A 27517-nucleotide genomic window follows, 5' to 3' on the forward strand; every position below is an offset into this window, starting at 1 on the left:
TTTGTTGGCAGGGTATCATACACAAAAGCATCCAAAACTAATTTGCTTTTAATTACAAGAAATATCAAACACATTTTGGTCACTGTACAAATAGTCTGATAGTAGGTTGATAGTTAAACACATCAAGAGGGGGAGCTGTATAGAGCTGTATAGACATTCTCTTACATAGCAATCCCATAAAATGAGCTATTACAAAATAATAAATGTAATGTACACAGAGCCATCTTGCTACATCAGTTGCAAGGATTATTTAAAAAATAAAAAGATCTAAGGATCTGTGGGGATCTAAGAAATAGGTTTCAGGATTAAATCTTGGACAGGAGGGTGAATTGTTTGGAAATGCATACAAATAGTAGAGAATAGCAAACAGGTAGGTGGTTTTATTCTCCCAAAGGAAAACTGGAGATAAGAGACCAGCCCCAATCTCATTTGCAGTCAATAACCAAACCTCATTAATGGAACAACTTTAAAATCATACCACAGAGATAAAACACACTCACCACCACAGGAGGAAAAAAAAAAGTGTCCAGTTTCCCCTATTTTAACATGGAGATAAGTAGAGGGGCAATTTGGGATTACAATATACATTGGGGCAGAGAGGCCTCCATATAACCTGGACTACAACATCTGTCATGCTTGCAGGTTGGAGAGTTTTGAACGCTGTAATATTCACTCCTCAAGAACCCACGTTTAACCCCCTGATGATACATGAGAGACATTTTTATTTCTTTTTATGTGAATTAGAAACCTCCTCCTCTTTTGAAGTATACTCACAATGCAGACATACTGCTTTAGGAATTGTAGCTTATATTTACGTGGGTAAAGTCACCACACAGTAAAGAAGAATCAAACAGTGGGATTGTAGCTTTGAAAGACACACTCATATCTTTACTCCCCCCCCTCTCCCCACCTCTTTGTCATCCCAATATTTTTATTTTGTCTTCTTCATAAACAGCATCACACTTCTATCATCTTGTTACTTTCAGGGAGTTGGTTGTTGAAAACCAGAATTCCAGAGCAGTCTCCTGCCATAAATTATACTTGACGCACTAACTATTTGGAGCAATAACTGGTAGTATATTGTGACTATCTGATGAAACACTCTTCAGAAAAGCTCCTGTTGGTAGTTGGCTGCAGTTGGAAGATATCTCCACCCATAATAAATCTGAGTATTGACTAACATTAATTTATGGGACTCTAGCTTCTGTTGAAACTGTCTGTACATTACTTCCTAGAAAACCCAACCGTTCTGTCCTCATACATTAAAACTCTCCTTATACCTCACATGGAGAATCCCAAATGATGGAGAACCCCCATTTCCTTAAGCTTCTCTGATACCCCCCCTATCCAAACCTACATTCTTCAGCTAAGAAACACAGGTAAGTGGCACTATATTCACTTTCAGTCTTGAAATTGCTTTGCTGGCACATGGGATCCAGCAAAACTAAACTAGAAAGCATGTTTCCCACCACAAAGCCAGGACAGCTTTCTAAGAAAGGATGTGTGATGCAAAAACATGGTCACAACTTGAACAGTCTTTCCTACTCTCCCATCCCCACTCGCCTGTCTCTTTTGCAAAAAAGCAGAGATGTCTGGTGCTATATGCGAGGTTTAATCCCAAAGGTGCTTTTTCAAGAGGCGACTGGATTTTGTTTTTCCTTGAAGACATCCAAGATAAAAAGCAAAACCTGCTCAAGGAAGAACAAAAAAAAGTCCAGTTGCCTCTTGAAAAAGCACTTTTGGGACAACAATGACCTGGTTGACTGAGACTCTCCATAGACTACTAAACGGTAAGTAACTGAGATCTACTGCAAAGATATTTATCTCTTTATGATCAGAAGGATGCATCTGGCTGTTTAATTGGCATGTGCTCTCAAAGCCAGACAAAGACATTGAGTTTTAAACAAAACAGAGTCTGCATGATTGCTCTCTGTGAAATTAATTATTTCTTCCTCCTTCCTTATATTAAAAACTACAACTCAGTAGCAACTTCTGGAGAAGTTCATTGGCTACATCCAGAGCTTCTGGGAGCCACCGGTTAGCTTAGTGTTTCTCAACATTAGCAGCTTTGAAATAGGTGGAAGTCAAATCCCAGAAGTGGATTTCAATTCCCATGTTGGCTGGGGAATTCTGGGAGCTGAAGTCCACTCATCTTAAAGATGCTAAGGTTAAGATCAATATCTCATCTTGTAGCAATGTCAATTGTAGTAATGTACTGAGCATCCTTATCTACTTTAATTCTGACATATTTAAACCTTGTCCCATTTAGGCAGAGAGGAGGGAGGTGGTAACACTCACTCTGGCAGTAAAAACAACTTATTCTTTTTTTGTAGCAGATAAATACTTCAGGTAAGGCCATATACATTGCAGTTCTATATACCTTTTCCATTGCAATAAATGAATCGGGAGTAAGAACACAAAAGCAGAAACACAGTGGAATCAAAAAAACATATAGACTAGATCTGTCTATAAGCAATCCCTAAGACATCATTTCCCAACCTTGGCTATTTTAAGATGTTGGCTGGGGAATTGTGGGGGTTGAAGTCCATACCTCTTAAAGTTGCCAAGATTAAGAAACATTGCCCTAAGGAGCCGATAGATCTAGACTAGGAACAGGAGGATGAATAAAGTTTAATGGGACAGGACCAAGGGGTACAGTAAAGGAAAGGCATTATTTCTATATATGTATTCTTGCATTTAGCACAAACAAATCTACAGCTGTACCACCACCTCTGCATATGTACAGAGAACAGGCAGATTTGTTTCCCAACTGTTTACCATTAACTTCCAAAAATGAGTTGACAATGTTCCCCGCAGGCCAGTTTAGGGAAGCCAAGATAGCTGTAACAGAATATCACTTTAAAAAGAATGTAAAAAAAAAATCTGATGGGCAAAAAGACAAGCTATTAATTTGAAGGATCTGGGATTATAAAAGTGTTGTTCAAAAATACGTTGGCCAGTATAAATCCCTCTCCAGTTATTGCCGCTTCCAGCCCATTGAATTTTATTAATTTAAAAGCACCTGATTTAAAAGGTTATCCAGTTCAAATTGGATAGAGATGCTATCTATGGATGCAACCTTGCCTTACCACCCAACCCCATCACAGCTTTAATGAAGAAAAAAAATGATGCATATTTTTTCCACACGAGCACTCCAAGTTTTGTCCTTCATAAATAAATCTGTTTAAAAAGTGACTAGCCAAAAGAGAGCGAAAAATAACACAGAATTGTTCCAGCTATCATATCTGTTGAAAACTTTGTCCTTTTTTGTACATGACTTTACTGACAAAAACAGATGCTTCTTTTATACAGGGTGCAAAAAACATTGAGGTGGGCCGCTGGCAGAAAATCCTGTCCCTTGTCAGAGGCAGCTAGGGTACATGGCTAATTGCAGGCCACTCATCTGTCTCTTCTAGTTATGAACCAAATATCTTTTCTTCATTCTTCATGCCATGAAAGGATCTTTATCCTTTTCATTGACTTCAAGAAAACGTGTCAAAGTTCTTCTGTCTTCCCTCTAATCCTGTTCTTTTCTTAACACAAGATCATCTCTTAAGAAGACATCTCACAATTGCTTGGATACACAATACTGCTTGGATATACAGATCCACAGGTTTAAGAGGAAAAAAAGTGAATGAATTCTGAAATGGAAGCTGTTGAGCTAGGTTGTGTTCATCCGTTGAAAAGGGACTGGTGGACAGAAGAAGGCTTCATACCTTTGAATGTCCCAACAGCACACTTGTTGGTACAAGAGACTGGCCACATAGTTGGAGATCATTAGAGAGTTTCCAAAATGGTATCATTCATTCTTAGTCTGTATTTTCAACCATGTGACTCTTGGTTAAGACTCTGTCCTCACATTCTCTCAGTCTGTTCTCTTAGGTGACCTTTCCTCAAAGCACATTCCAAGTTCATAGAGGGAAACCAACAGTGGGGGTTAGAGAGCTGGAATTCAAGATGGTTAAGTAAAAAAAATGATAAACATAAGAGCAGATGATGGACAGAGAGTTTCGTAACAGGCTCAGTGGTATGTCACTTAGATTCCAGATAGAGAGATGGGCTGAAGCCAAGACGTATTTTTCCAGTACAAAGAAGCTGCACTGTCCCAGGACTTGGAAGGAATACAAGAAGATGTGGGAAAGAACAAGGATTATTAAGCACCTTCTGGAACTTATTTTTCAGAAGTAGCATCATGGAATGTGCCATAGGATTCTGATTGGCGTTTTCCTGTTTCAACACCACAATAAGAAATCTGAAGGTAAAAAAAAGGCTTCTCTATGGGAAGAAGCAGGGATAAAATGGTGGATTACAAATAGTCATTTGCTGGCCTCATATGGCCAAAAGGCTGCCAGTTGCTGACTACTGCAGTAGTAGAGGCTGAAAGACTCTGCAAGAGCAGGCTGGCAGAAATTTAAGGGTGGGGAAAAGAAAGAGAAAAACCAAGATGTTCCTCCTCCTATAACCCAATCTCTTCATCTTGTTCATCTTCAAAACTGTAGCCCTGTCCCTCCTCTTCCTCCTCCTCCTCTTCCTCCTCCTCCTCTTCTTCTTCCTCTTGTTCTTTTTCATCTTCCTGCTGGGAGCATCCCAATGGGCTTAAGCTCTCATCTCTCAATACTTCCTGATCCTGCCCTTGAATATTGTCCCAATCTTTATCCATCACTCCCAGCACATCCTCCAAGATGGAAGGGCCCAAGTCCAGCTGGAAAGAGAGAAGGGATTCAGCGTGGTCCAGAGTGGGACTATCCAGGGAGAACTTCTCTTGCAGGTCCCAACCTTTTCCATTAGGGGGATTCCAGTCAGCCTTCTCTGGGCTCTGCAGTACCATGAAGCTGCCATCAGGGGTTGATGTTGTTGGACTCTGGACTACTCCATTCCCGCTCCCAGGAGGAGAGAGCAATTCAAAGCAACCAGAAACATCTCCAGGAGAACCAAGAGACCCAGGAGACACTGCTACATCGTGAGGCAACCCATTGGTTTTGGCACCCCCGTGGTTGCTGAGGAATGATGTGTCTCCAAAAGCATCGCCCCCACGGCCAATGTGCATCGTATGTCGAAAATCCCCCAAAGGGGCGCTAATCATGGCTCGATCCAGACGGGGCCTCTTCTTGGAATGAGAAACTGGAGACTGCTTGAGGATGGGCATCTGAAAAGAGAGGCATAAGATTAGGGTCTAAAGCGTTCCCACTGGAACCAGCACAAAGTCTGCCACAAAATCCCCTACTGACAACCTAGGCCCCACTTTTTGTGAGGCCCAGGAGAACAAAGGGGGCCTTCTGGGGATAAATAAAAGATTGCACATCCCAGTGCAAGCCAGGAGGCCGAAGTACGAAACCAAAGCATAAGCTGTTTGTTTATTTAAAACATTTATATAGCTGAAACATGAAACCAAAGCATGAGTTATTTACTTGTTTGTTTATTTGTTTAAAACATTTATATAGCTGCCTACCTTAAAGCCAATTCCGGGCGGCTCCCTATCAATTCCCATTGCATTAAGGCTATCATTTTTGCCCTAAATGAACACAATCCATTTTTAATCACACCATACATTAATTACTTTACCCATGGCAGGATGTTTGCTTTTAGTGCTAGTGTTAATTTGTGGCAGCCTTCCAGGTAGCAGTCCTTGGCTTCCCATATTTCACATTTTCCTTGACTCACATCTACTGTCCCTCCTTTCTAGCCAGCTCTGAGTTTATCTGTATCTTAGCTAACACTTTGGGCCCATGACTCATCACGAAATCTTCTCCCTTAATAAATTTGTTCGACTTGAAGGCAGCCAGGAGATTGTTGTGGTTTTCTTCTAAGAGAGATAGCACAGGGACCAATGATATGAAAGAATAATAATCTCAGAAGACAAGTTTTGAAAAGCAGTTACCCTGTCTGGATTTATTTTTTTTACGAGGTGCTAATTATGGTGACCATCATATTTTAGCTTCTCTGAGATAGACTAGACAAAAGAGAGAATCCTTCACACCAAGGTATTCTCTTGGTTTTGTTCAATCTACCGAATTCACACAAAATGTGCTAAATTTCACAACTTTTACAGGAACCGATCCGGCCTTACTTTCCTTTCAGTCTGAGGGGACAAAGGTTTCAGATTTTGTGGCAGGCAGAGCCTGGGATAAACGAAAGAGTTACGGGAATACTGCTCCCTCCTGACCCAGCTTAGGATATTTCACACCTACTGGCCACCCACATATAACTTATCCAACCAGTTCTTTGACTGAGGAACACTTAGGCTGCTTTGGAAGACTCAAGTTCCTGAAGAAGAGGAGCACGATCTGGAGGATAGAAGATTTTAAAGACGCCCAAGAGGAAAAAAACCCAAACTAGGTATCATTTCGTCAACAGAAGCAGAATTTAGCTTCTGTTATTCATAGCAGAATAGAGCATATTCAAGATATCACAGATCTTCTATAGCAGGGCTCCTCAAACTTGGCAATTTTAAGACTTGTGGTCTTCAACTTTCAGAATTCTCTGGTTGGAGAATTCTGGGAGTTATAGTCCACGAGTCTTAAAGTTGCCAGGTTTGAAGACTTCTGCTCTATAGGATCTATGTTTGAATTTACACAAGACCTAAGACATTATTTACTTAATTGTAGTTTATTAATCCACAATTACCCAGTTTTAACACATCAACCCATGGTTAGGAAACCCAAATAGCTGTGTTTGCTCAGAACACTAAACTGCAACCGTAACTTGTTGTATTAAACCAAACTAGGTCTATCCATGGGTAACATGAATGGATGCATTATCTAAGAAACAGGGAGTTTCTTTCTCTACAATGCTGTGAACACTGTGAATCCCAGCAGAAATATTGTTGGATACTTTGGTATGGAATTGGAGGTGTGGAAGGGAATGGCTGTTTAAAGCAAGAGAGAGTTTTACCTCCCTTGACTCAGATACAGGAAACCAGACTGCAAGGAAGATTCCCCCTCCTTCCTTTCGTGTTTGGATGCTTTCCCCCAAATATTGTCCTGATGGCATGGTTGGCCCTCCCCTACACGCAAGGTGGACCAGGCCTACAGATGCTGGAGTTTCCTGTCTCTCCTCGTACCTGCCCAACAGTGCAATGTTCTTGTCGGAGGTGTGATGAGCTAAGAGAGGTGATTCATGTTGAATGGGAATAATGGAGCTGCACTGGGGGTGGAAGGGAGACATTGTCTGGGCAAGTGTAAAGGAGGGAGGCAGAGGAGGGGAGGGGAGAGTCAAGCAAGGCTTCTCCTTCCTTCCCAAGATCAGAAAGTGCTGACAGGAGTGGAAAACGGCCTAAGAGTTGAGTCAGCTGTGGGTGGTAAATAACCCAGTGTAGGTATCGGGAGACAGGGGAAAAAAACACTCAGGAATCCTGGATTCCTTCATCTAATCTCCTGAACTTCATTGTTCCCTTTCTTTGGAATCTAGGAAGAAGCTCTCCGACTGGATTACGAATCCCTGTGATACCGATGCCAGTTTCAGGAGTTGGCGGAGGATGGGTGGGTGGGAGCCTTCTCCTTTGTGGATGAGAAGGGATGAGGAATAAAGGGCATTACAAGTAGTCCTTCAACTTACAACAGTTCATTTAGTGATCGTTCGAACTTACAATGGTACTAAAAAAAAAGTGACTAATGACCGTTTTTCACACGTACAACCATTGCAGCATTCCCACGTGATCAAAATTCAGACTCTTTAACAATCATATTTATGATGGTTGCACTGTCCCGGGGTCACACGATCAGCTTTTGTGACCTTAGGGTAAGCAAAGTCGATGGGGAAGCCAGATTTGCTTAACAACCATATTACTAACTTAACCACTGCAGTGATTTACTTAACAATGGTAGCAAGATAGATCATAAAATGGGTCACTTAGCAACAGAAATTTTGGGCTCAATTGTGGTCGTAATTCCTTTTTACTCTATTCCAGTGGTTCCCAACTTGCGCTCACACCCCATAGGGGAGCAATTTGAACCTTGTTTAAACCAAGTTAATGGCTTTTAGGCTTCTTCCACATGAGCAAAGTTCACTTTTTGAGTAAAGTAAAAATTATATGTCACAGGCGGCGGGACCAGGATTTTAGAGATGCTTAGGTGGGGCATGGCCAAAAAAAGGTTGGGAACCACTGCTCTATTCCTTTTTATTGGAAAGTATTAGAAGCACACAAGAAAAAAAACACCAATCCTCCAACAGTATCCAGAGTTAGTGAGAGGAAATCACCCTTCAAGGATGTCATTTCCTCATAGGGAATTTTTTTAGGAGTGCCCTCTAAGTATCCATGCGATCCAAAATGACCAAAGCAACACTCAGCATTACATCACAAGCTCTTACCCTTTCACACTCATGAGCAACTCCAAGATACGTGTATAAGGGGATAGTTTGCATTGCATCAGCCCAATGTTGCCTCTGGCTATTCTACCAAAGAGAACTACTTGTTAGTGGGCGCTATTAGCCGTTTGGTAGAAATAAAGCCAATTCTCGGGATTCAGTTCCATAAAAGTTATTTTAAATCAAACAGGAACAAAAGCATCTTACCTATCCAAAGCACTAACATTTTTGCTCAAGATTGCAAGGCAGCTGTGGAGGGCTGTTATACAAAAGATGCAACTGCCTTAAATAACTTTTTGGAACTAAACCCAAAAGGTGCATAGGCTGAAGACCTTTGACATAGCCTGCAGTGATCTGAAACCAGCCCAAATCAATGTTTCTCAATCTTGGCAACTTCAAGATGTGTGGTCTTCAGTTCCCAGAATTCCACTGCCAGCATTTCATGGCCTAAATCAACGATCCCCAATCTTTCCAGCTTGATGGCCTGGCGTGGTGCAGTGTGTGTGTGTGAGGGGGGAGGTCAGGGGTGGGTTCATGGCTGCTGCTACTGCCAGTTTTCTCAGGGATGTGCTGTGTGTGCTAAGCGCACATGCATATTACTAAAAAAACTTGCTTCTGTGCAAGATGGTGGTGTCTATGATGCCGCCAAGAGAACCAGTTCGGGGGCATGGCAGGCTGAGTTACTTCCTACTCAGCCAAACCAGTAGGAACCCACCTCTGGGCCAGGTGCATGCTCACGCATGAATTTCCGCTCAAGCGAGCGGGGGGCGCTTGTGCTCACACGTGAAGCTCTATTCTCACGAGCACCCTCCACTCACGTGAGTGGAACTTCACACACGAGTGCAAGTGCTCTCCGCTTCCGTGCATAGAATTTCTCTCCCTCGTGCTCGTCCACTCCTTGTGCAAGTGGAGCTTCAGGCGTACACAATTGCTCATTTTTCCCACAGTCCAGTTTCAAGCAGGCTGCGGGCCATTAGCGGGCCATGGTCAATGGTTTGGGGGGGCGGGCTGGCCTAAATGAAAAGACCTCATCAAGTCTTCAGCAGCACCATCATCCCATCTTCCTTGGTTCATGGACCATGCTACTCTTACTTTCTGCCATCCATCATCTCTCTTTGTAAAGTCCTTGAAACACGACCCTGGTTTCATGGATAATATTCGTCTCCCTGGTCCCATGGAGTCCCCAGAACTAATGGTAGGTTTTGTTGCCTTCTAGAAAGACAAAAGGAATGAGGCCAGCCTCACTTTTGGTTGCCTTACCTCTATGGAGGTGCCCACTTTGGTTTCCTAAATTGGGCACCTCCATAGAAAAAGTCTGCTGCCTGAGACCCATCAAATGTACCCTGTTTCCCTGAAAATAAGACCCCTCTGGATAATAAGCCCAATCGGGCTTTTGAACACATGCACTAAAATAAGCCCTCCCCTGAAAATAAGCCCTCCCCAAAAATATTACAGCAGCTGCCATGAGGTGACCACGCTCGCCGCCTCCTGTACCTCAAAAATAATAAGTCCTCCCTGAAAATAAGGCCAAGCACTTATTTCGGGGGTCAAAAGAAAATAAGACCCTGTCTTATTTTGGGGAAAACACGCTGGTTCCCTAGTCAATGGGATCCATTCCCTCTCTGCTGGGTCTGGTGAGATGGGCTGATGTAATTGGACAGAAGTGGTCCTCTGGCAATCTGGTCCCATGCCATGTAGGGCTTCAAAGGTCAAAACTATCACCTTGAACTGGACCCAGAAACAAACTTGGAAACCGGTGCAGCTCACAGAGCAGAAGGACAACATATGTTCCAGACAGACAAAAACAGGTAAAGTCCTCAACTTATGACCACAAATGATCCCAAGATTTCTGTTTCTAACTGAGACAGTTGTGAGCTTTGCCCCATTTTACAACTTTTCTTGCCATAGTTGTTACCCTGTTTCTCCTAAAATAAGACTTCCCTGGATAATAAACCACATCGGGCTTTTGAGCGCATGCGCTAAAATAAGCCCTTCCCAAAAATATTGCAACACAGCCATGAGGTGACCACGCTCGCCCCCTCCTGCACCTCAAAAATAATAAGACCTCCCCCAAAATAAGGCCAAGTGCTTATTACAGGTCAAAAGAAAATAAGACCCTGCCTTATTTTCGGGAAAACACATTAAGTGAATCATTGCACTTGTAAAATTACCGATAGTTATTAAACGAATAACGGCTTACCCATTCACTTTGTCTGAAGGTCACAAAAGGTTGGTTATATTACCCTGGGACACTATGACCGTCACAAATATGAACCAGTTGCCAAGTGTCTGAATTTTGATCATGACCGTGGGAATGCTGCAATGGTCATAAGTCACTTTTTTCAGCGCTGTTGTAACCTTGAATGGTCACTAAACGAACTGTTGTAAGTGGAGGACTTCCTGTAACACCTTGCGCCAGCTGAAACATTTTGCAGCAGCTGAAGCTTCCAGATACCCTTCAAGGGCCGCCTCATGTAGAGCACATTACAGTAGTCTAGCCAGGAGAACTTATTGGAGTTCTTCCACAATGGAATAATCGAGCATTGCAGGTAGTCCTTGACTTGCAACGATGTGCTTAGCAACTGTTTGAAATTCCAATGGCACTGGAAAAAGTGACTGATGATCAGTCCTACGTATGACTGTTGCAGCATCCCCAGAGTCATGTGATCAAAATCTGGGCGCTTGGCAACCCGGCAGGTATTTACAATGGTTGGAGAATCCTGGGATCATGTGATTGTCACTTTTAACCTTCCCAGCTGACTTCCGATAAGCAAAATCAACGAGGGGAGGGGGGAAATCGAGGAAGCTGGATTCGCTTAGTGACATGATTCGCTTAACAACTATAATAATTCATTTAACAACCATAGCAAAAAAGGTCATAAAATCAGTGTGCCTCATTGAACAACCACCAATTGGGAGACTGTGAACCGCGGGAAAGCATTTTTGCTTGCACAGTGCCTGCCTTGTGCTTCCATCGGCCGTTCTGCGCAGCAAATGTAAAAAATATACCATTGACTGAAAGACTCTATTCTTGTGGCTCAGGAAAGGTGGAGACCACTGAACACATTCTCCTTCAATGATCTTTTTATAGAGATAGTAGCCGATAACCCAGCGTTGCCCGGGTATTTATTTATAGGGGAGAAATGTCCAGACCAAACGTAACTTCCAATGTTTTTCTCCCTTACCAGAGGGAACCTCCTTATGGAATACTGTGAAGATGTTACCGTGGCAACTCCACGGCGCTGTACAGTAGAAGCCATTTTACAGCAGTGCAGTAGAATCCATTTAAAGGCAAACAGGCTGCATCTTAACACAACATAAACCCCTAGGGGTGTTAGGGGTGTCTTACCCGCCACAGTATTTGTTTCCAGGGAGTAAGTCATCTGTGTACCAAGTTTGGTTGAAATTGCTCGAGGTGTTCCAGAGTTATGCCGTAGATGATAGCTAGCTAGCTAGCTAGCTAGCTAGCTAGCTAGCTAGCTAGCTAGATAGATAGATAGATTCAGGGGGGATATCTCTTTTTATAGAGATACATCATAATCGATAGGTATCCTGGCCATTTCGGTACTACTTACCTCCAGTGGCTGCTTAAGGATGAACAAACTGTGACTGCAGCGCAGGAGGCTAGATTCCGTGCAACAGCTCTGGGAATTTGTCGGAAACATATACCTATTTTACACAATTAATGCAGCAAACCCTTTTGCATTACTACTCTTTTGCATTTTAATATTCAATTATTAAGGGCCTCACATTTAAGAATTGATATCATAATAGTTAGGCCATGCTGTGTTTTGCTGTGATTGAATGCCAAATTGTGATTATAATGTAGATTTTTATCTGTTATTTATTATTTTATTCTAGAATTTTTAACTGGGTACTCCTGGAGTGTTCTTAACATGTTCTGGTCTTTCACTGTAATAAACTTACTTGATTTGACACCTTGCTTAGCAACCAAATGTCTGGTCCCAATTCTGGTTGTAAGTGGAGGACTCGACTGTCAAATAGTTTCCTATGCAAGCCAAGAAAGAGATCAAAGCTTGCTTGGTTTCTGCTGAAATGTACGGTACAGGGACAACTTATTCTATGATGATTCCAATTTGGAAGCGGGCTCTCAAATGCAATCCTTTTAATCCAAGAGTCCTTGATTATCAGTTTAAGGGATAATTGGCCATAAAGTGACATAACTGCCCACTTAGGATGAGCTTAAGCCTTATGAATGGAAGGAGCAAAGAGGGAAAAAGAGGCAGAGGCAGAAATGTGTTCCTCTCCTAAGATGAAGTTTAAATCAAAATATCCCAAGGGGTAAGGAACGCTTCTTCCTTTTTAAAAATGAAAATAAATTAACTGTTTTTTTCTGGGAAATGCTCTAGCATCGAGACAAAGCAGTAGGGATGGGGTGAAGGAACTATCTTGAGAAAGCCATATGCATGTATTTGTGGGAAGCATGACATTCACATATCACCGGATAAACAAATTACCTTTAAGAATGAACTGCCCTTAAACCAGTGTTTCTAATTTAGGGCAATCTGGCTGGCTGGGGAATTCTGGGAGTCGAAAGTCCACACATTTTCAAGCTGTTAAGGTTGAGAAACTCCGGCCTAAGCTATTCATTGGATCAAACAAACTTTTATCAAATAAGTCTATTTTTCCTTCAAGTTTTTTTGCTTGAAGCTCCCTATGACCACTTAAGGGCTGCCCAAAGAGAGGATTTGTGCAGCTTGTGGACAATATACTTTCATTTGGTGGTGTGTTTTTTTTAAAAAGTTTTTCAGCAGAATCCCAGCCTTCAGGGATGGCACGTTGGCTGTCTACCACAAAAACACATCAAGAGGGCATGCAAAAATGTGAGGCGTGGAGCAGCTGAGAATCAGAACCACTGGATCTGACACGATCTTGGCATGATCCCAAGCGGGCTTATTCTAAAAAGTCTCTTGGGAAAATATATCTATTCCTTTCCCTTCCATCCTTCCCCTCTCTATCTGCGGATGACAGATATGGTTACTAGCCCCAGAGGACAATGACGGAATTTCCTTCAAAAAATTAACACAAATCCTTTGGAAATGCTTGTGCACAGCTGGGATTAAGGAAACAGTTAGGCGCTGGGCAGGGGGTGAGATCTGGTGGGATTGTCTAACTCTGATGGAGCAGAGAAACTACATTCTATGTGGGGAAGGGGCCCATATTCTGGATTTATCTAGAAAAGGAGCTAGATCCAGCAAGCAAGAAGCGGAGAATGAGTTAGGAGAATATATTCTGGGGTCCTTACAGAAAGAAGGGAAATTGGGCTAAAAAAACCCAAATTGGAATTTCAAGGGGAGAGTTGGTGGGCCAGGAGAAAAATCTAGGGAACCACAGAAGAAAGGATCTACAAGGAACAAAGGAGCATTTTATATCAGGGGTCCTCCAAGAATTAGGTCATTGAAGAGAGAACCTCAAAACAGTGGGGGTGGGGCGGTGGGGGAAGGGGGCAGAGTGGTGGTTGTGTTGAAAGTTTTGAGATGCCAGGAGGAATATCTCAAGAAACCGAGGCAGAGATATGTGGCTGGGGGTGGTCGTGGTGTCAATGTGGCTTAGCCACAGCCCCCTCTCTGTCTTGCTTTCAACCTGGCAGTGGTTTGATTTATGACTACTCACTTATTCCTTCCCCCCCAGACACACACATACACAGACAGACAGACAAGACTTTGTGCTACCACACCCCCAAGTTTCCTTTTGATCCTTGTGAGAGATTAAAGGTCAGTTCATCCCCTGCACTCCCCTCCTTTAGAGAAGAGGGCTATCCTGCTTTCCAATGCCTGCACTGGCCACCTGGTTAAGGTTAGCTGTTCTCCAGGTGAAATTGCTTTCTTTTTCAACTCTCCGGATTCCCGGGTCACATTCTGAAACTACAATCCTCTGCCTCACCTTCGTTTCCAGATCATCAGCTAGCCATATTAAATCACACTCTATAATGGGGGACTAATGAGTTCCAGTTCCTAGCTGGCTTATTTTACTACAGCCCAAGCTACAGTCAGAGTCGCCCCCCCCCCCCATCCCAGCCCCACCGCAACCTTAATTCCCTGCAGCCAGGAGAGATGTCAGATGGTTCAACACATGTCTTTTTCCAAATGCCCAGCCAGAGTTCCCCAGGCGCCGAAAGATAAGGGGGAGAAAAAGGCTTTTAAGTTAGCAAACTCACCTTTGCTAAAAAGAGCACGGCAACTGCCTTTTTCCCACACCTCAAGTGACTCACAGGAACGTCCCGACTCTCTTCCTGCTTTTGTAGTCGCCCCAATCCACTGCCTCCGCCAAGGGGCAGTGCCAAAGCAACCCACAAAAAAAACCAACCCACTCAATATCCTCCCAGCATTCAGAGTTGGATCCTGTTCCACTTTTGTCCAGCAATGTCCGGGAAGTTTGCTTCGAGTTTCTCAGAAATCCCCAGAAAATTTCTTTTTTTCCCCTTTCATTTGTCCACTTCTCTGGCTCTCTTTTTCTTTTTCCTCCTTCTTCACCAGCTTTCACTCCACCCCTTCTTAGGTGGCGCCCCAGAAAGTTATTTATTTATACCTGAACAAGAGAGAAAATATCGCAAATGTCAGAAACACCAATAAAATCCGAACTGCGCCACAGAGGATATTGTAAGAGAGAAACTGGGAAACAAAAGCCAAAACAAATATTATCCCCGGGCAGGAAATTTAAACGCATACCCACACATTAGGGGGAAAATAAACAGCCTCTAACTTTGTATAAAGTTCAGCACATTCCTGAATTCCGGAGTTTGGTTGGCATATTCAGAAACCCGGCTAAGAACCAAATGATAGATAATGCAGGGATGTGAAAGGAGCGTCTCTAAATGTTAGGCTTTGAAAAGTGAAGTGACACGTTCTGGGGTGTGTGACACACATACCACACACAGAGAGAGGGACTAGTTAGGCAAGGATGGCTGAACTAGCCTCACCTTCACCTTCACCTTCACTTTTTCTAAAGAAACTTGGAAGTTGTACGTGAAGAAAAAAAGCAGACACATGGAAACTGTGTTAGAACTGCCTTATTTTGAGGTACGGGCAGTCCTCGACTTACGACCACAATTGGGAATAGAATTTCCTTTCTAAAAAAAGCTGTTGTGAAGTGATTCACATTCAGTTTTACACTCAACCTCTTTGCCATGGTCGTTAAACCAATTGTTGCAGTTGTTAAGTGAATTGTGTGGTCGTTAAGCGAACCTAGCTTCCCTCACTGACTTTACTTGTTGGAAGCCAACTGGAAAAGTTGCAAATGGTGGATCATGTGACATCGGGATGCTGCACCTATTGTAAATACAGGCCTGTTGTCAATCACCCAAATTTTGACCCTGGGGATCATGTGATGGCTGTTGTGAGGGAGGAACAGTTCTAAGTCATTTTTTTTAATGATGTTACAACTTTGAATGGTTGTTAAATAAATGGCTTCATGTCAATGATTACCTGTACAAGTATATCCTTGAAGGAGATCAATAGTGTAGAACCACTAACACAGTCAGAATTTTAAGAATTGGCTGGCTGAGGGAACATATACTTTTACAGACAGAGCCAAGTTCCCTAGTCTTCTACAACTTATAAACTTACAACTTACAAACACACAACACATCTCCACTTTGTGTCCTTCTCTTTAACATTGATTCTGAAGATATGGCAGCACAAAAATTTGCATTGTTCTACATCTGCACCTTTCCCAGATAACTTTAGTTCTTTGGTCTGGTGGCAGTGGCAGTAAATTTGACAACTCTCCTTGTATAGATACTTTATATTTAAAATATTTCTTAATGTAAGAATATATTTTGAGGTGTTTTAAACACTTAAAGTAATAGAAGCTTCGTCAGGTTTTTTTTAAAAAAAGAAAAATGCTTGTATGAATGTACATGTATGCAAATTTGTACATAAATCACAGAGACAAAGAAATGTTTAAATCACCATTCCAATAAAATGCAATAAACACATTAATAAACAATACATGGCATGTTGTATAGATCAGCATTTAAAACATATCCTGGTTTAAATCCTGTTTTGCCAAGCAGAGACACATTCTGTTGATCAGCATGAAACATAATTCATGCTTTTTAAGCATCTCATGCATTTTAAGGAACACAATTGTGGTGAGCAATCCAAGATGGGGGGGAAAAAAGAGAAATGGCCATCAGTCATTAACTTTCAATGTGAAACTCTTCATAAATAAAAATCTACACCAGCAAGAAAAGCAGAGCATTTCCTTCTAACATGCCAGCCATTTTTTCAGAGTTGTTTAACAGGTTGTTTCAATCCAGGTTTCTATTATAGCTTTTTTATAATCTCATCATTAGCTGGCTTGAATTGTTACTTTTAGCAGAAAGGTGGACTAAGAAACCAAACATATACGGATAGAGGGTTTATGGCAACTGCATATAACACAGTGTACAGGTAGTCCTCGACTTAATTTAAGCCACAATTTAGGTTGTTAAGTGAGACATTTGCTAAGTGAGTTTTGCCCCATTTTATGACCTTTCTTGCATCAGTTGTTAAGTGAATTACTGCAGTTAAGTTAGTATGCCAGATGTTAAGTGAATCTGGCTTCCCCATTGACTTTGCTTGCCAGAAGGTTGCAATAGGCGATCTTATGACCTTGGGACACAGTAACAATCATAAATAGAAATCAGTTGCCAATCTGAATTTTGATCACATGATCATGGGGATGCAAAGGTTATAACTGTGGAAAACTTCGTTGGAACTTTGAATGCTTACTAAACAAACTGTTGTAAGTTGTATTGTATTGTATTGTATTGTATTGTATTATTTGTATGCCGCCCTTCTCCGGGAGGACTCAGGGCGGCGAACAATTCAAGGGGGAAAAAAAGGGGGAACATAAAAAGACAAAATACAAATAATAAAAGTAGACAACAGTCGCACAACCATACATGTTGAGAGGGGAGGGAACTCATCACCCCCAGGCCTGCCGGCAAAGCCAGGTTTTGACAGCTTTTCGGAAGGCCTGGAGAGAGGTGAGGGTCCGAATCCCTGTGGGGAGTTCATTCCAGTTCAAGTTGAAGACTACTTGCACTCTGCACATGTTTGAAGAACATTTCCTCGTTGCCTGAAGTAATCCTTGAATTGACCAGAACAGAAATAAAACCCTAATACAAATTTTTTTTGCTGTTGATATTTTGCCTCTGACCAAGAAGCTCATTTTTTTTTTCCTTTTGGAGAATGTGTGAAGAGACCCACAGATAAGTGAATCAGCCCAGACTTCAGAATATTATTCTTTTTTTTTTTTAATTGAGCAATTGACTCAAATCAGAGTTGACAAACATGGCTTCTGCATTCCAATGGATTGATGTAGTGTTGGAAAGATAGACAGAGGGTGAGATTAAGGAAAGGAAAAGACTAAAAGATGAATGGTTTGAGAGAATGATTGCTCGGAAGATTAGTTATGTTTTTTTTTTTAAAAAAAATGGGAAGGCAGATCTGGGTTGGTGTGTTGGAACCCAGGGGTGAGAGAGGTTAGTGCAAATAGCCATAAATCTCAAAGAGTGGATGATTTTTTTATCTCTGTTTGTGAACATCAGGTTCAAAGCTTATATTTTAGAGTGGACAAAACAAGAAATGGGTAAAGACATCAAAGGATGAGCAAGAGACAGCTATGGGTCTCTGTAGACCACATTCTCCCCCCCCCCCCATCTCAGCATCTTTCTTCTTTATCTTTATTTAATCTTTAGGTCTTTATTTAGTTATAGCAACAACAAAAATATTCAGAGAAGACGGTCTTTGTTTCTCCATACTCAGGTTGGCTTCTAGCAAGCAGGAATTTGGGGGGGGGGGGGGTTTTAACCCTTTAGTCATCTTAACTGGCATACTTGATCACAATCCTTCCTACTTTATTGCATGTCTAAATTGTAACTTTTTTCCTGTGTTATTAGCCCTATAAAAATGGATAGCTTTATGCAATTGGAAGAGTTAAACCTATGACAAAAAAAACTATGGTTAGCCTAATGCAGGGGTAGGAATATATCGCCTTGGGATACTTCCTCTGGGCACCTTTGAGCTCTGCTTAACATGAATTTCCTTTCATTTTAAAGGAAACCGCAAGGCAGTAGAACAAATGTCCTGTTTTTAATATCTTAATTTCTTAATGAGATGACCTTGGGCCTCAAATATCTCTACAGAGTATAAAAAGTTGTAATCCCAGTTGGTTATTTTGAGATGCTGCTCAAAGAAGAAGAGAAAAACATTGAAGGGGGATTGAACATCTTGGAAGGGTGGGGTAAGGAAAATGAATTAAAACTATTTCTCTTTTGGGGGGGAATGTCAGGATTGCCCATGTTTAGGATTTTATTTTGATTAATACCCTACCTTTATTATTTTTACAAATAATTCAAGGCCTAAATCATGGGAACGAATCCAGTACTCTTTTCTCCTCCTATTTCCCCCACAACAACAACCTTGTGAGGTGAGATGAAGCTAAGGTGAGACTTGAATGTATGGTCTCATACTTTCTAACCTGGTGCCTTAATCACTAGATCAGAGATGGGCATTCAGGGAGTTGAAGTCCACAGTCCTAAAGTTGCCATAGTTGAGAACCCAGATTGTTGTTGGGGGCAATATGCTGACTCTGTAAACCGCTTAGAGAGGGCTGAAAGCCCTATGAAGCGGTATATAAGTCTAACTGCTATTGCTATTGCTTACCTAGCTGCATTAGACCAAACTGGCTGTCAGTTAGCATAATACTTATTTAATCAGTAAGAAAACCCCATTTCTGTGAGTGTATCTTGTCACATAACAGACTTTTTAAAAAGCCATCAAGAAAGCATACAGAGATTGGCAAAACACCAGTTCAAATCCCAAGTGAGGATCACCTTTACAGCAAGGGATGCTGGAAACTGTGGTTCAGAAACCCCTAACTAAGCTTCAGGTGGCCCTACAGTCCTCAGTTATGGGCTCATACAACCATACAGTGACGGTCCTTAACACAGCCTTCTGGAGTAATTTTAGGCTCAAGGAACAGAATGGTGAATTCAGGTTAAACCCATCAGTTATTTTCTTAAGAGTCCTATATTGTTCTGATCAGACTAAAGGAAAAAAAATGGAAGCTATCTCATCCAAGCATGATAGTAGTAGTGTATCATATTAAAAACGTGAAATGTTTCTCAAGTCAAGAGGAGGAACAGTTATCATGGAATAAATGTGAACATGTTTAAAAATGAGCAAAATATGGGACCCTTGGAGGATGGTGAGAAAAATAGAGTATTGATTTATCAACTATAGGGGGAAATGAACCATATGATTAATAGTTTTTTTTAATTGGAAAGCTGTTTCTACTTTTTTATGCCTTCAGGCACTGGCAAATGGGTGCCCTTGAGATGTTCTGGAGTTTTAGATGTACCAGCCCTATCTAGCCAACAGCCAGATATTGAGAAAGTACAAGCGAAAACAATCAGATTCCTCCAGGTTGCCTATCATGAATTAAAAATAGCTCACCCCCCCAAAAAGAAATACCATATCAATGATATGCTAAAAATCCCCTGTGGTTTCCCCCCCCCATAAAGCCATTCCATTGCATACTGCTACTTAACAGCATCTGAACTTTGATTTTGCTATTGTGTGAAAGGTTTACATACAGAGATGCATCAGACACAGACTTTAAACTTTAGCAACTTTAAGACCTGTAGATTTCAACTCCAGAATTCCCCAACCAACAATGCTGGCTGAGAAATTCTGGGAGCTGAAGTTCATAGGTTTGAAAAGTTGCTAAAGTTGCTAAAGTTGAATATCCCTGCTTTAATTAGAGTCAAATGGGATAGGCTTCCCCCGTCTAGAGCATTCCAGATAGCGAAGCTGCAAATCCAACAAAGCCTGGGTGATAGAATAGAATAGAGTAGAATAGAGTAGAATAGAGTAGAATAGAATAGAATTCTTTATTGGCCAAGTGTGATTGGACACCCAAGGAATTTGTCTTCTCTCAGTGTACGTAAAGAAAAATAAAATAGAATACGTTCATCAAGAATCATAAGATACAACACTTAGTGATGGATATTAGATTTAGAACATTTACCGTAGTATACAACCCTTAGTAATATAACACTTATTAAAAATTAATTAATTTTAATTATTAAATTATTAAGATATGAACACTTAGAATACAACACTTAGTGATAGATGTTAGACTTAGAACATTTAGTATACAACCCTTAGTAATATAACACTTATTAAATTAATTAATTAATTAATTTTAATTATTAAATTATTAAGATATGAACACTTAGTATACAACACTTAGTGATAGATGTTAGACTTAGAATAATTTTATTGTCACTTTGAATGTACACTAACCGCCATACATTAAAACGAAATTTCATTGCATATAGCTCTCCTTTGAGGTTTAGAGCAGTGACACCATCCCCCCCCCCCCAACCTTTTGGGCACCAGGGACTAGTTCCATGGAGAGAGGCTTTTCCCATAGACTGGAGGGGGAATGGTTCCATGTGCTGCCTGCATCCTTCGGATGGGGCTTTGCTTGTTTGTGCGGTCCAATTTATGGCCTGCTGTGGCTTGGGCTCAGTCTACCGATTGGGGTTAGGGACCCCTGGTTTAGGGGCTACCAGGTTTGGCAAGGGTGAAATAATGAGGTCTCCGGCATAGGCCAGTAAGACAAAGGTTTTAAAGTTTTGTCCATAAATAATGGTGTCAAATTTGGTTTCCTGATGTTTAAACAAGGAGTCCAACATTCTTTGGAAAAGGAACTGAATCTGATAGGTGGAAACTCAGGACCACTTCACTGACATCTGTCAAAGATATTACTTTTGAGTAAGAAAGCATGCAAAACCTGTGATTATAATGTCTTTGCAGATGCAGAAGCTGAAATAGTCCTCGACTTATGACCACAGTTGGGACCAAAATCTCTGTGGCTAAACAAAGAGGTTATTAAAGAGTCATGCCTAATTTTACGACTTTTTCATCCATGGTTGTTAAGCAAATCACTGCAGTTGTTAAGTGAATCACATGGTCGTTAAGCAATTCTGGCTCTCTTATTGACTTTGCTTGTTGGAAGGCTACTTGGAAGGTCCCAAGTGGCAGTCACCTGACCCTGGGATGCTGTAATGTCATATTTGTGTTGCCAAGCATCCCAATTTTAATCATGTGACCATGGGGCTGTTGTAATGGGCGTAAGTGCAATGACCAGTTGTGAGGCACTTTTTTCAGTACTATTGTAACCTCGGATGGTCACTAAACTAATGGTTATATGTCAAGGACAAGGGGTAGTTTTGATTTATTAGGCAAAACAGCCTATTCACCAAATCTATAATACAGAATCATCCTAAACTCATTTTGAGGTGCAGGGTCATAATGAGCTTGTTAGCTGCAGTTGCAAGTACAGGATAATAGGAATTCAAAATCTACAGAAGCGCTACAGGTAGTCCTTGACTTATGATCACAATTCAGCCCAAACTTTATGTTGCTAAGCGACACATTTATTAAGTGAGTTTTGCCCCATTTTACCACCTTTCTTGCTGCTTGCAGTCGTTAAGTGAATCACTGCAATTGTTAAGTTAGTAGCACGGTTGTTAAATGAATCAGGCTTCCTCCTTTGACTTTGCTTGTCAGAAATTGAAAAAGGAGATCACATGGCTGCAGAACATTGCAACCGTCATAAATATGGGTCAGGTGCCAAGTACCTGAATTCTGAACACGTGGCTATGGAAATGCTGCAATGGTCGTAAAGTGTGAAAAATTGTCATTAAGTCACTTTTTTCAGTGCCGTTGAAACTTTGAACGATCACTGAAAGAACTGTTATAAGTCGAGGACTACCTGTACCTGTCCTTGTAAATATGCAAGAAAGCTATGGGCCATCTAGTTTCCATCTACATACACAGAGGAGATCACAGATATTGCATTGGATGTTCCACATACCAAAATGATTGGGCAAACCCCCCCCCCCCCCAGAAATATTATCATATAAAATCAAGCGCAGAATTTCATCCAATAGATCCTGGAATTGGATCATTTCAGAATGAACTGAGAAAATAGAGCCAGGCAGAATTTCCTTCTAGGCAACTACCATAACTCAGCCAACATTATTTTTAGATGTTATCCCTCCTACACTAGAGAAACCATTTGCTGTGGCAAGCAAAGTGATAAACAGGTTTTCAAATGTTACTGCTCTTGGTTTGTGCCAAAGTTTAATGTCCTGTTTCTTTTTCCCTGCTGGGGTGATAAACAGCAACACTTTTCCGAAAGTGGTTTGGCATCTCTAACTAAAAGATAAAGGCTGAACTTGGGTGAGCTGAAGATTTTCTCCTAAAATGTTCTGCCTATGACATTGGTCGTAAGCCAGGGTGCGAATCTGGTTGAGTAGTCAGAACATTGAAATTCAGCTCCACACTCCGTGCAGTTTACAAAGCATGCCCTGGGATGGCCTTTTAATAAGCAGCAAACAACATGCCCTGTTTGACCATGTTACTTTTGAGAATTCAATTTCACTTAGACCCAATTACTCCATCCAAAAACATGAGAAGACTATGCCAGAGTTCGCAAAGATGAGAGCATATCCTTGCTATCCCTTTTGATATACAAGTTGTCCTTTACTTATAATCACAATTAGCACCAGAATTTCCATTGTTAAGCCAGGTGGTTGTTAAGTGAGTCATGTCCAGTTTTACAACCTTTTTGCCATCATTGTTAAGTGAATCACTGCAATTGTTAAATGAATTCTGTGCTTCAGCTTAACCTGCTGACTTGTCAGAAACCAGCTGAAAAAGTTGCGAATGACAATCTCATGATTTGGGAAACTGCAATCACCATAAATACATGCCAGTTGTTAAGTGCTCAAGTGACTGTGGGGATGCTGCAATGGTCATTGTAACTTGGTTGTAACTTGAGGTCTACCTGTAAGTCAGCAGTTATTAGAATACGTTGTTCTCAACTTACCAACACTTGTTTAGTGACCAACCGAAGTTACAACAGGGTTGAAAAGTGAGTTATGACCATTTTTCACATTTATGACCATTGCAGACCATTGCACACTTATGACTATGAGGACTGGTCACAAATCACTTTTTACAGTGCTGTTGTAACTTCAAATGATTGCTCAACAAATGGTTGTAACTTGAGATCTACCTGTAAGTCAGCAGTTATTAGAATACGTTGTTCTCAACTTACCAACACTTGTTTAGTGACCAACCAAAGTTACAACAGGGTTGAAAAGTGAGTTATGACCATTTTTCACACTTATGACCATTGCAGCACTTCCATGGTTACATGATCAAAATTTGAATGTTTGGCAATTGGCATGTATTTATGACTGTTCCTGTGTCATGGAGTCATGTGAATCCCTTTTGCAACCTTATGACAAGCAATGTCAAAGGGGAAGCCAGATTCACTTAACAACCATGTTACTAACTTAATGGAAGTGATTGACTTAACAACTGTGGCAAGAAAGGTCATAAAATTTGGCAAAAGCAACAGAAACTTTGTGTTCAATTGTGGTCATAAGTCGAGGACTTTCTATAGTTAAATAGAACTTCCCTATACAGGAGAAGTAGTTCTTCAAATACAGGTTCAACTGAGAAATTGCCACTGTGACCAGCTCTACCTATTGACTTTTTGCCTCATGACAATTCTGGCTGCTGAAAGCAGTTGGCCTAACTATAACAATCAGCAATACTTTGTTTATTTCTTTAACAAACTTATATTCCACCTTCCCTTTAGGACAGTGTTTCTAAACCTTGGCAACTTGAAACACTGCTTTAGGAGCTCAAGGTGAGTTACTTAGTGTCCTCAGTGCTTTCTTCCACTTTTCCCCTCATAACAACCCTGTGAGGTAGGTCAGGCTAGAGGAAAAAAAAAGACGCTAAAAAGCAAGACTGACAGTTTTAACATGTACAAGACTAGTGTGCCTAGCATGGCTAATCCACTTTTCATGTGAAAGTGACCTAACAGACAGCAGCAACATTAAAACAGAGAGAGGGGGGGGGAATCAATTCCTTATGCAAGAAGGGGAAAAAATGAATCACGTGGTGCTGTTCAATCAAAGAACCCAATTTATATAACATGCAGGAGATCCATGGTGCCCTGCCCCCTCCCACTGCCCTAGAGATCAGGAACATGCTTCAAACATGCCTCCTACTCATGTGATCTTGAAAGGTGCGGCTGGGAGTATAGACCTCAGCCCAAATAGGGCAGGTTTTGCCTGGGGACACAGGCTAACCTTGCTTCATGCAGCTCAAGGATGCCACATTGTTACTAAAGTTCACTAGAAAATCCACAATTCTGCACCCCAATAATTCTGTAAACCCAGCGGCTGAGCTGCCCTGAGTTTCTAATCTCTTGGATAACCCCAAACATCAAATAAACGCAGAAACATTCTTCCCCACCTTCTACCTAAAGTAACCACTGGTTCCCAAATGCTCTGAGCCCTAATTCGTTTCCGCCCCCCACTTATTTTTCCAGTGTTTCCTCCCAGTCCTGCCCCAACCCAATGCCGCTAAAAAAAACAAACCCGCCACAATATGGTACAATGCACAAGGAGCAAGATACATCTTCGTCCTCGCTTATTAACCTCGAGCCTGGGTGGACTACAGCTCCCACCATCCTTACCCAGCAGGGCTAAGACTATGGGGAAGAAAGGCGATTTGATCTAACACACCTTTAGAAGGAAAAAAGGAGGACTGGTCGGGAACATGCCCAGGAGATTGGGGGTGAGGGGGAGGCTCTGGCGTCCCTGCAGTTTTACGCCCTCCACCCTTTGTTTCGCCGTCATTGTACGCCTCCTGCCATTCCTTTTGGATTGATTCGATTCATCGCTTGGCATTTGCATTGCTCACTCCGGTGGCCCACAGTTCATCACCCCACGTATTGAGATGCCACATTTCTCCACCGCTAGCCCTCCCAGCCCCACCCCACCTGGATCTAACCTCTCCCTCTGAGGTGGACACAGCCAAAGCGGCAAAACCATGGGATTCCTGCAGCTCGACGCCTTTCCCAGGGAAAAAAAACCCCACAATTTCAGTTACCCGCTGGAACTCTCTGTTAAGCTCCACTCCCTTCTGCCACGAATCGCAGACACGGGGTGTCTTTTGTTCGGCTGCGAATCCACTAGTCCGCGCTGCCCCACGTGAAGGGATCCTTCGGGCTGCGCCGCTCCCCTCTCCGCAATCACCTTGAAGCGATCCCACACCGTTTCTAATCCACTGTAAACCACACGTCCCCTTCCAGCGAACCCAAGAATCCCGTTAATCTGTTGAGATCCCAGGAAGGTTTTTCTTTCTTTCCGAGCCCAGGACTTCCTGATCTCTTGCTCTGCTTCTTATTATTCCCTTTCCCTCCCCACCGCCCCAAACCGGAGCAATAATCCCAGTGTTTTATACCGGGGACGCGCTCTTACCTGGAGCGTCACTCCCAGCCTCTGATCCGGCTTACCGCCTTCCAAGCAGGCAGCTCCGGCAAGCTAGCGGTTAAAAGGGAGGGGTGTGTCTCGCAAGACACGCCCACTTTCCCGGGGTTTTTGCCCTAGCTGTCTTTTTTCTTAAAGGAGCACCCCCCCCCCCCCAATCCCATCCCAGGTCGAGATTTGGGCAAGTAATTGCAAGCGCTGGAGGCGATCAACAAACAAACAAACGGTTGGGAAATGGAAAGGGGGCTGCCGGGAGAGAAACGCTTTCTAGGAGACCCAGAGGAAGAATGTAGATCGTGGAGAGGAGGAGGAAGAGGAGGAGGAGGAGGCAGAAGGGAAAGCGCATTGCTGAGAAAGGGACTCTCGCTCTATCCCCGCCCCCCTCCCGCCCATCCCAAGGTTTACCCAGCCCGAGGATGGAATTTCCTGAAAGTTTCTTTCCCAGGGAGAATAATTAGTTCCAGATGGAAGGGGGGAAAGGGGGAGGAAAAGCAGGAGGATTGTTGGAATATAGTAAAGCTCAGGAGAAGGAGGCTAGAAGGTATGGAGGGTCCGCCTTTCTCAAACCTGGCGCCCTCCAGATGGGAGGATTTCAGTTTGTCTGATCACCTCCCCGGTCGACACGCTTTCTGCTTTGGGAAACCAGAGAAGGGCGGGCAAGAGAGCGCAGGACATAACGCGGGCGAGTGTCTGGTGGGTAGGCACCAGGCGACTGAATGACTGAGCGAGCGGAGAAGGAGGCACCTTCGCACGTACAGAGCAAAAGCAAGCTTGTTCTAAGCACGTTCGATAAAGCTTGGTCACGTCTGTTTCTTTCCAACGCGTGTGAATGAAGAGCAGGCAGGCGGGAGAACAAGGGTCTTGCGTTCAGGTGACGCGAGGCTTCAGGGCATTCCCCACCAGCTGGGTCTAAGAATTAGAAACAGCCAAAATGCAGCCTAACGCACCGCTCACTTCCCGGGTCTAGGAGTTTTGGGGAGGGGGTGACTCGGGAACAGCCTCCTGCTCCTACCTCTCCAATGCGAGCGCGTCCAGATTCTGCTACTGATGCCTTCCCACGGGCTGGGGAGTAGGTGGGAACGGCGATGGGGTATTTGCAATTGGGGGCCTCCCTGATGAAGCCTTTTTTGGGGAGATCGTATTTTCCGGGGAAAATCTCTTGGGAATTCCCCAGGAACAACGGAGCTATGGCTGAGTGGGGTCGATCAGATTTCTTTTTTCCATGTTCCCCTGCTTTATCCCCCTCTTTTTCTCCCATTGCTTTACATATAATTTTTTTCTCTTTATCATTTTTTACTTTTTCTCCCCCATTCTTTTCTTCTTGTTTTTTCTCTTTTCCATTTTTCTCTTGTTTTTCTTTCTTTTCTTCTCTTTCTTTTTTCGATGTTCCCATTTTTTTTATTTTTCCCGTTGTTTTCCAGGAAACAAAATATCACAATCCAGCAAAAGTTGAAAAATAAAAAAGCACCCCCATAATAAAGTAAGTAATGAGGAAAATATACAAATACAATATTAACCCTAAATGGGTCAATGAATAAAGTCCATCATTTTTTTTGTAAGCCGCCCAGAGTCCTTCGGGATTGGGCGGCATATAAATTTTATAAATAAATAAATAATAAATTGTAAGTGATATGACATCTTACATAAGAAGATTGCAGATAGTCTTTGACTTATGACCATTTGATTTGTGACCATTCAAAGTTATCATGGCGCTGAAAAAAGTGACTTGCAACCAGTCCTTGAATTTATGACTGCCACAGTATCCCCATAGTCACATGACAAAAAAACTGGTCCTTTGGTAACTGGCATGTGCATATGACACTTGCCGTGTCCAAG

At 42.2% G+C, this 27517-nt stretch overlaps 1 protein-coding gene across 2 annotated transcripts; it reads right to left on the minus strand.

Moving 5' to 3' along the window:
* Positions 1 to 30: 30 nt before the first annotated feature.
* On the minus strand, positions 31 to 25747 carry CDC42EP5 (CDC42 effector protein 5). 2 transcript variants are annotated; one of them, XM_032237124.1, is made up of 3 exons: positions 25673 to 25747; positions 14483 to 14853; positions 31 to 5146 (listed from the first exon to the last, which is right to left on the minus strand). In XM_032237124.1, exon 3 carries the CDS (start codon positions 5144 to 5146, stop codon positions 4457 to 4459), a length of 690 nt encoding a protein of 229 aa, XP_032093015.1. In that variant the 5' UTR covers positions 14483 to 14853; positions 25673 to 25747; the 3' UTR covers positions 31 to 4456. The 2 variants fall into 2 exon arrangements, with proteins under 2 accessions (XP_032093015.1, XP_032093016.1); XM_032237125.1 differs by lacking the exon at positions 25673 to 25747 and having other exon boundaries at positions 14483 to 14940.
* Between the last annotated feature and the right edge of the window lie 1770 nt (positions 25748 to 27517).

This window comes from Thamnophis elegans, chromosome Z (assembly GCF_009769535.1).
Source record: "Thamnophis elegans isolate rThaEle1 chromosome Z, rThaEle1.pri, whole genome shotgun sequence".
Taxonomy (NCBI): Eukaryota; Metazoa; Chordata; class Lepidosauria; order Squamata; family Colubridae; genus Thamnophis; species Thamnophis elegans.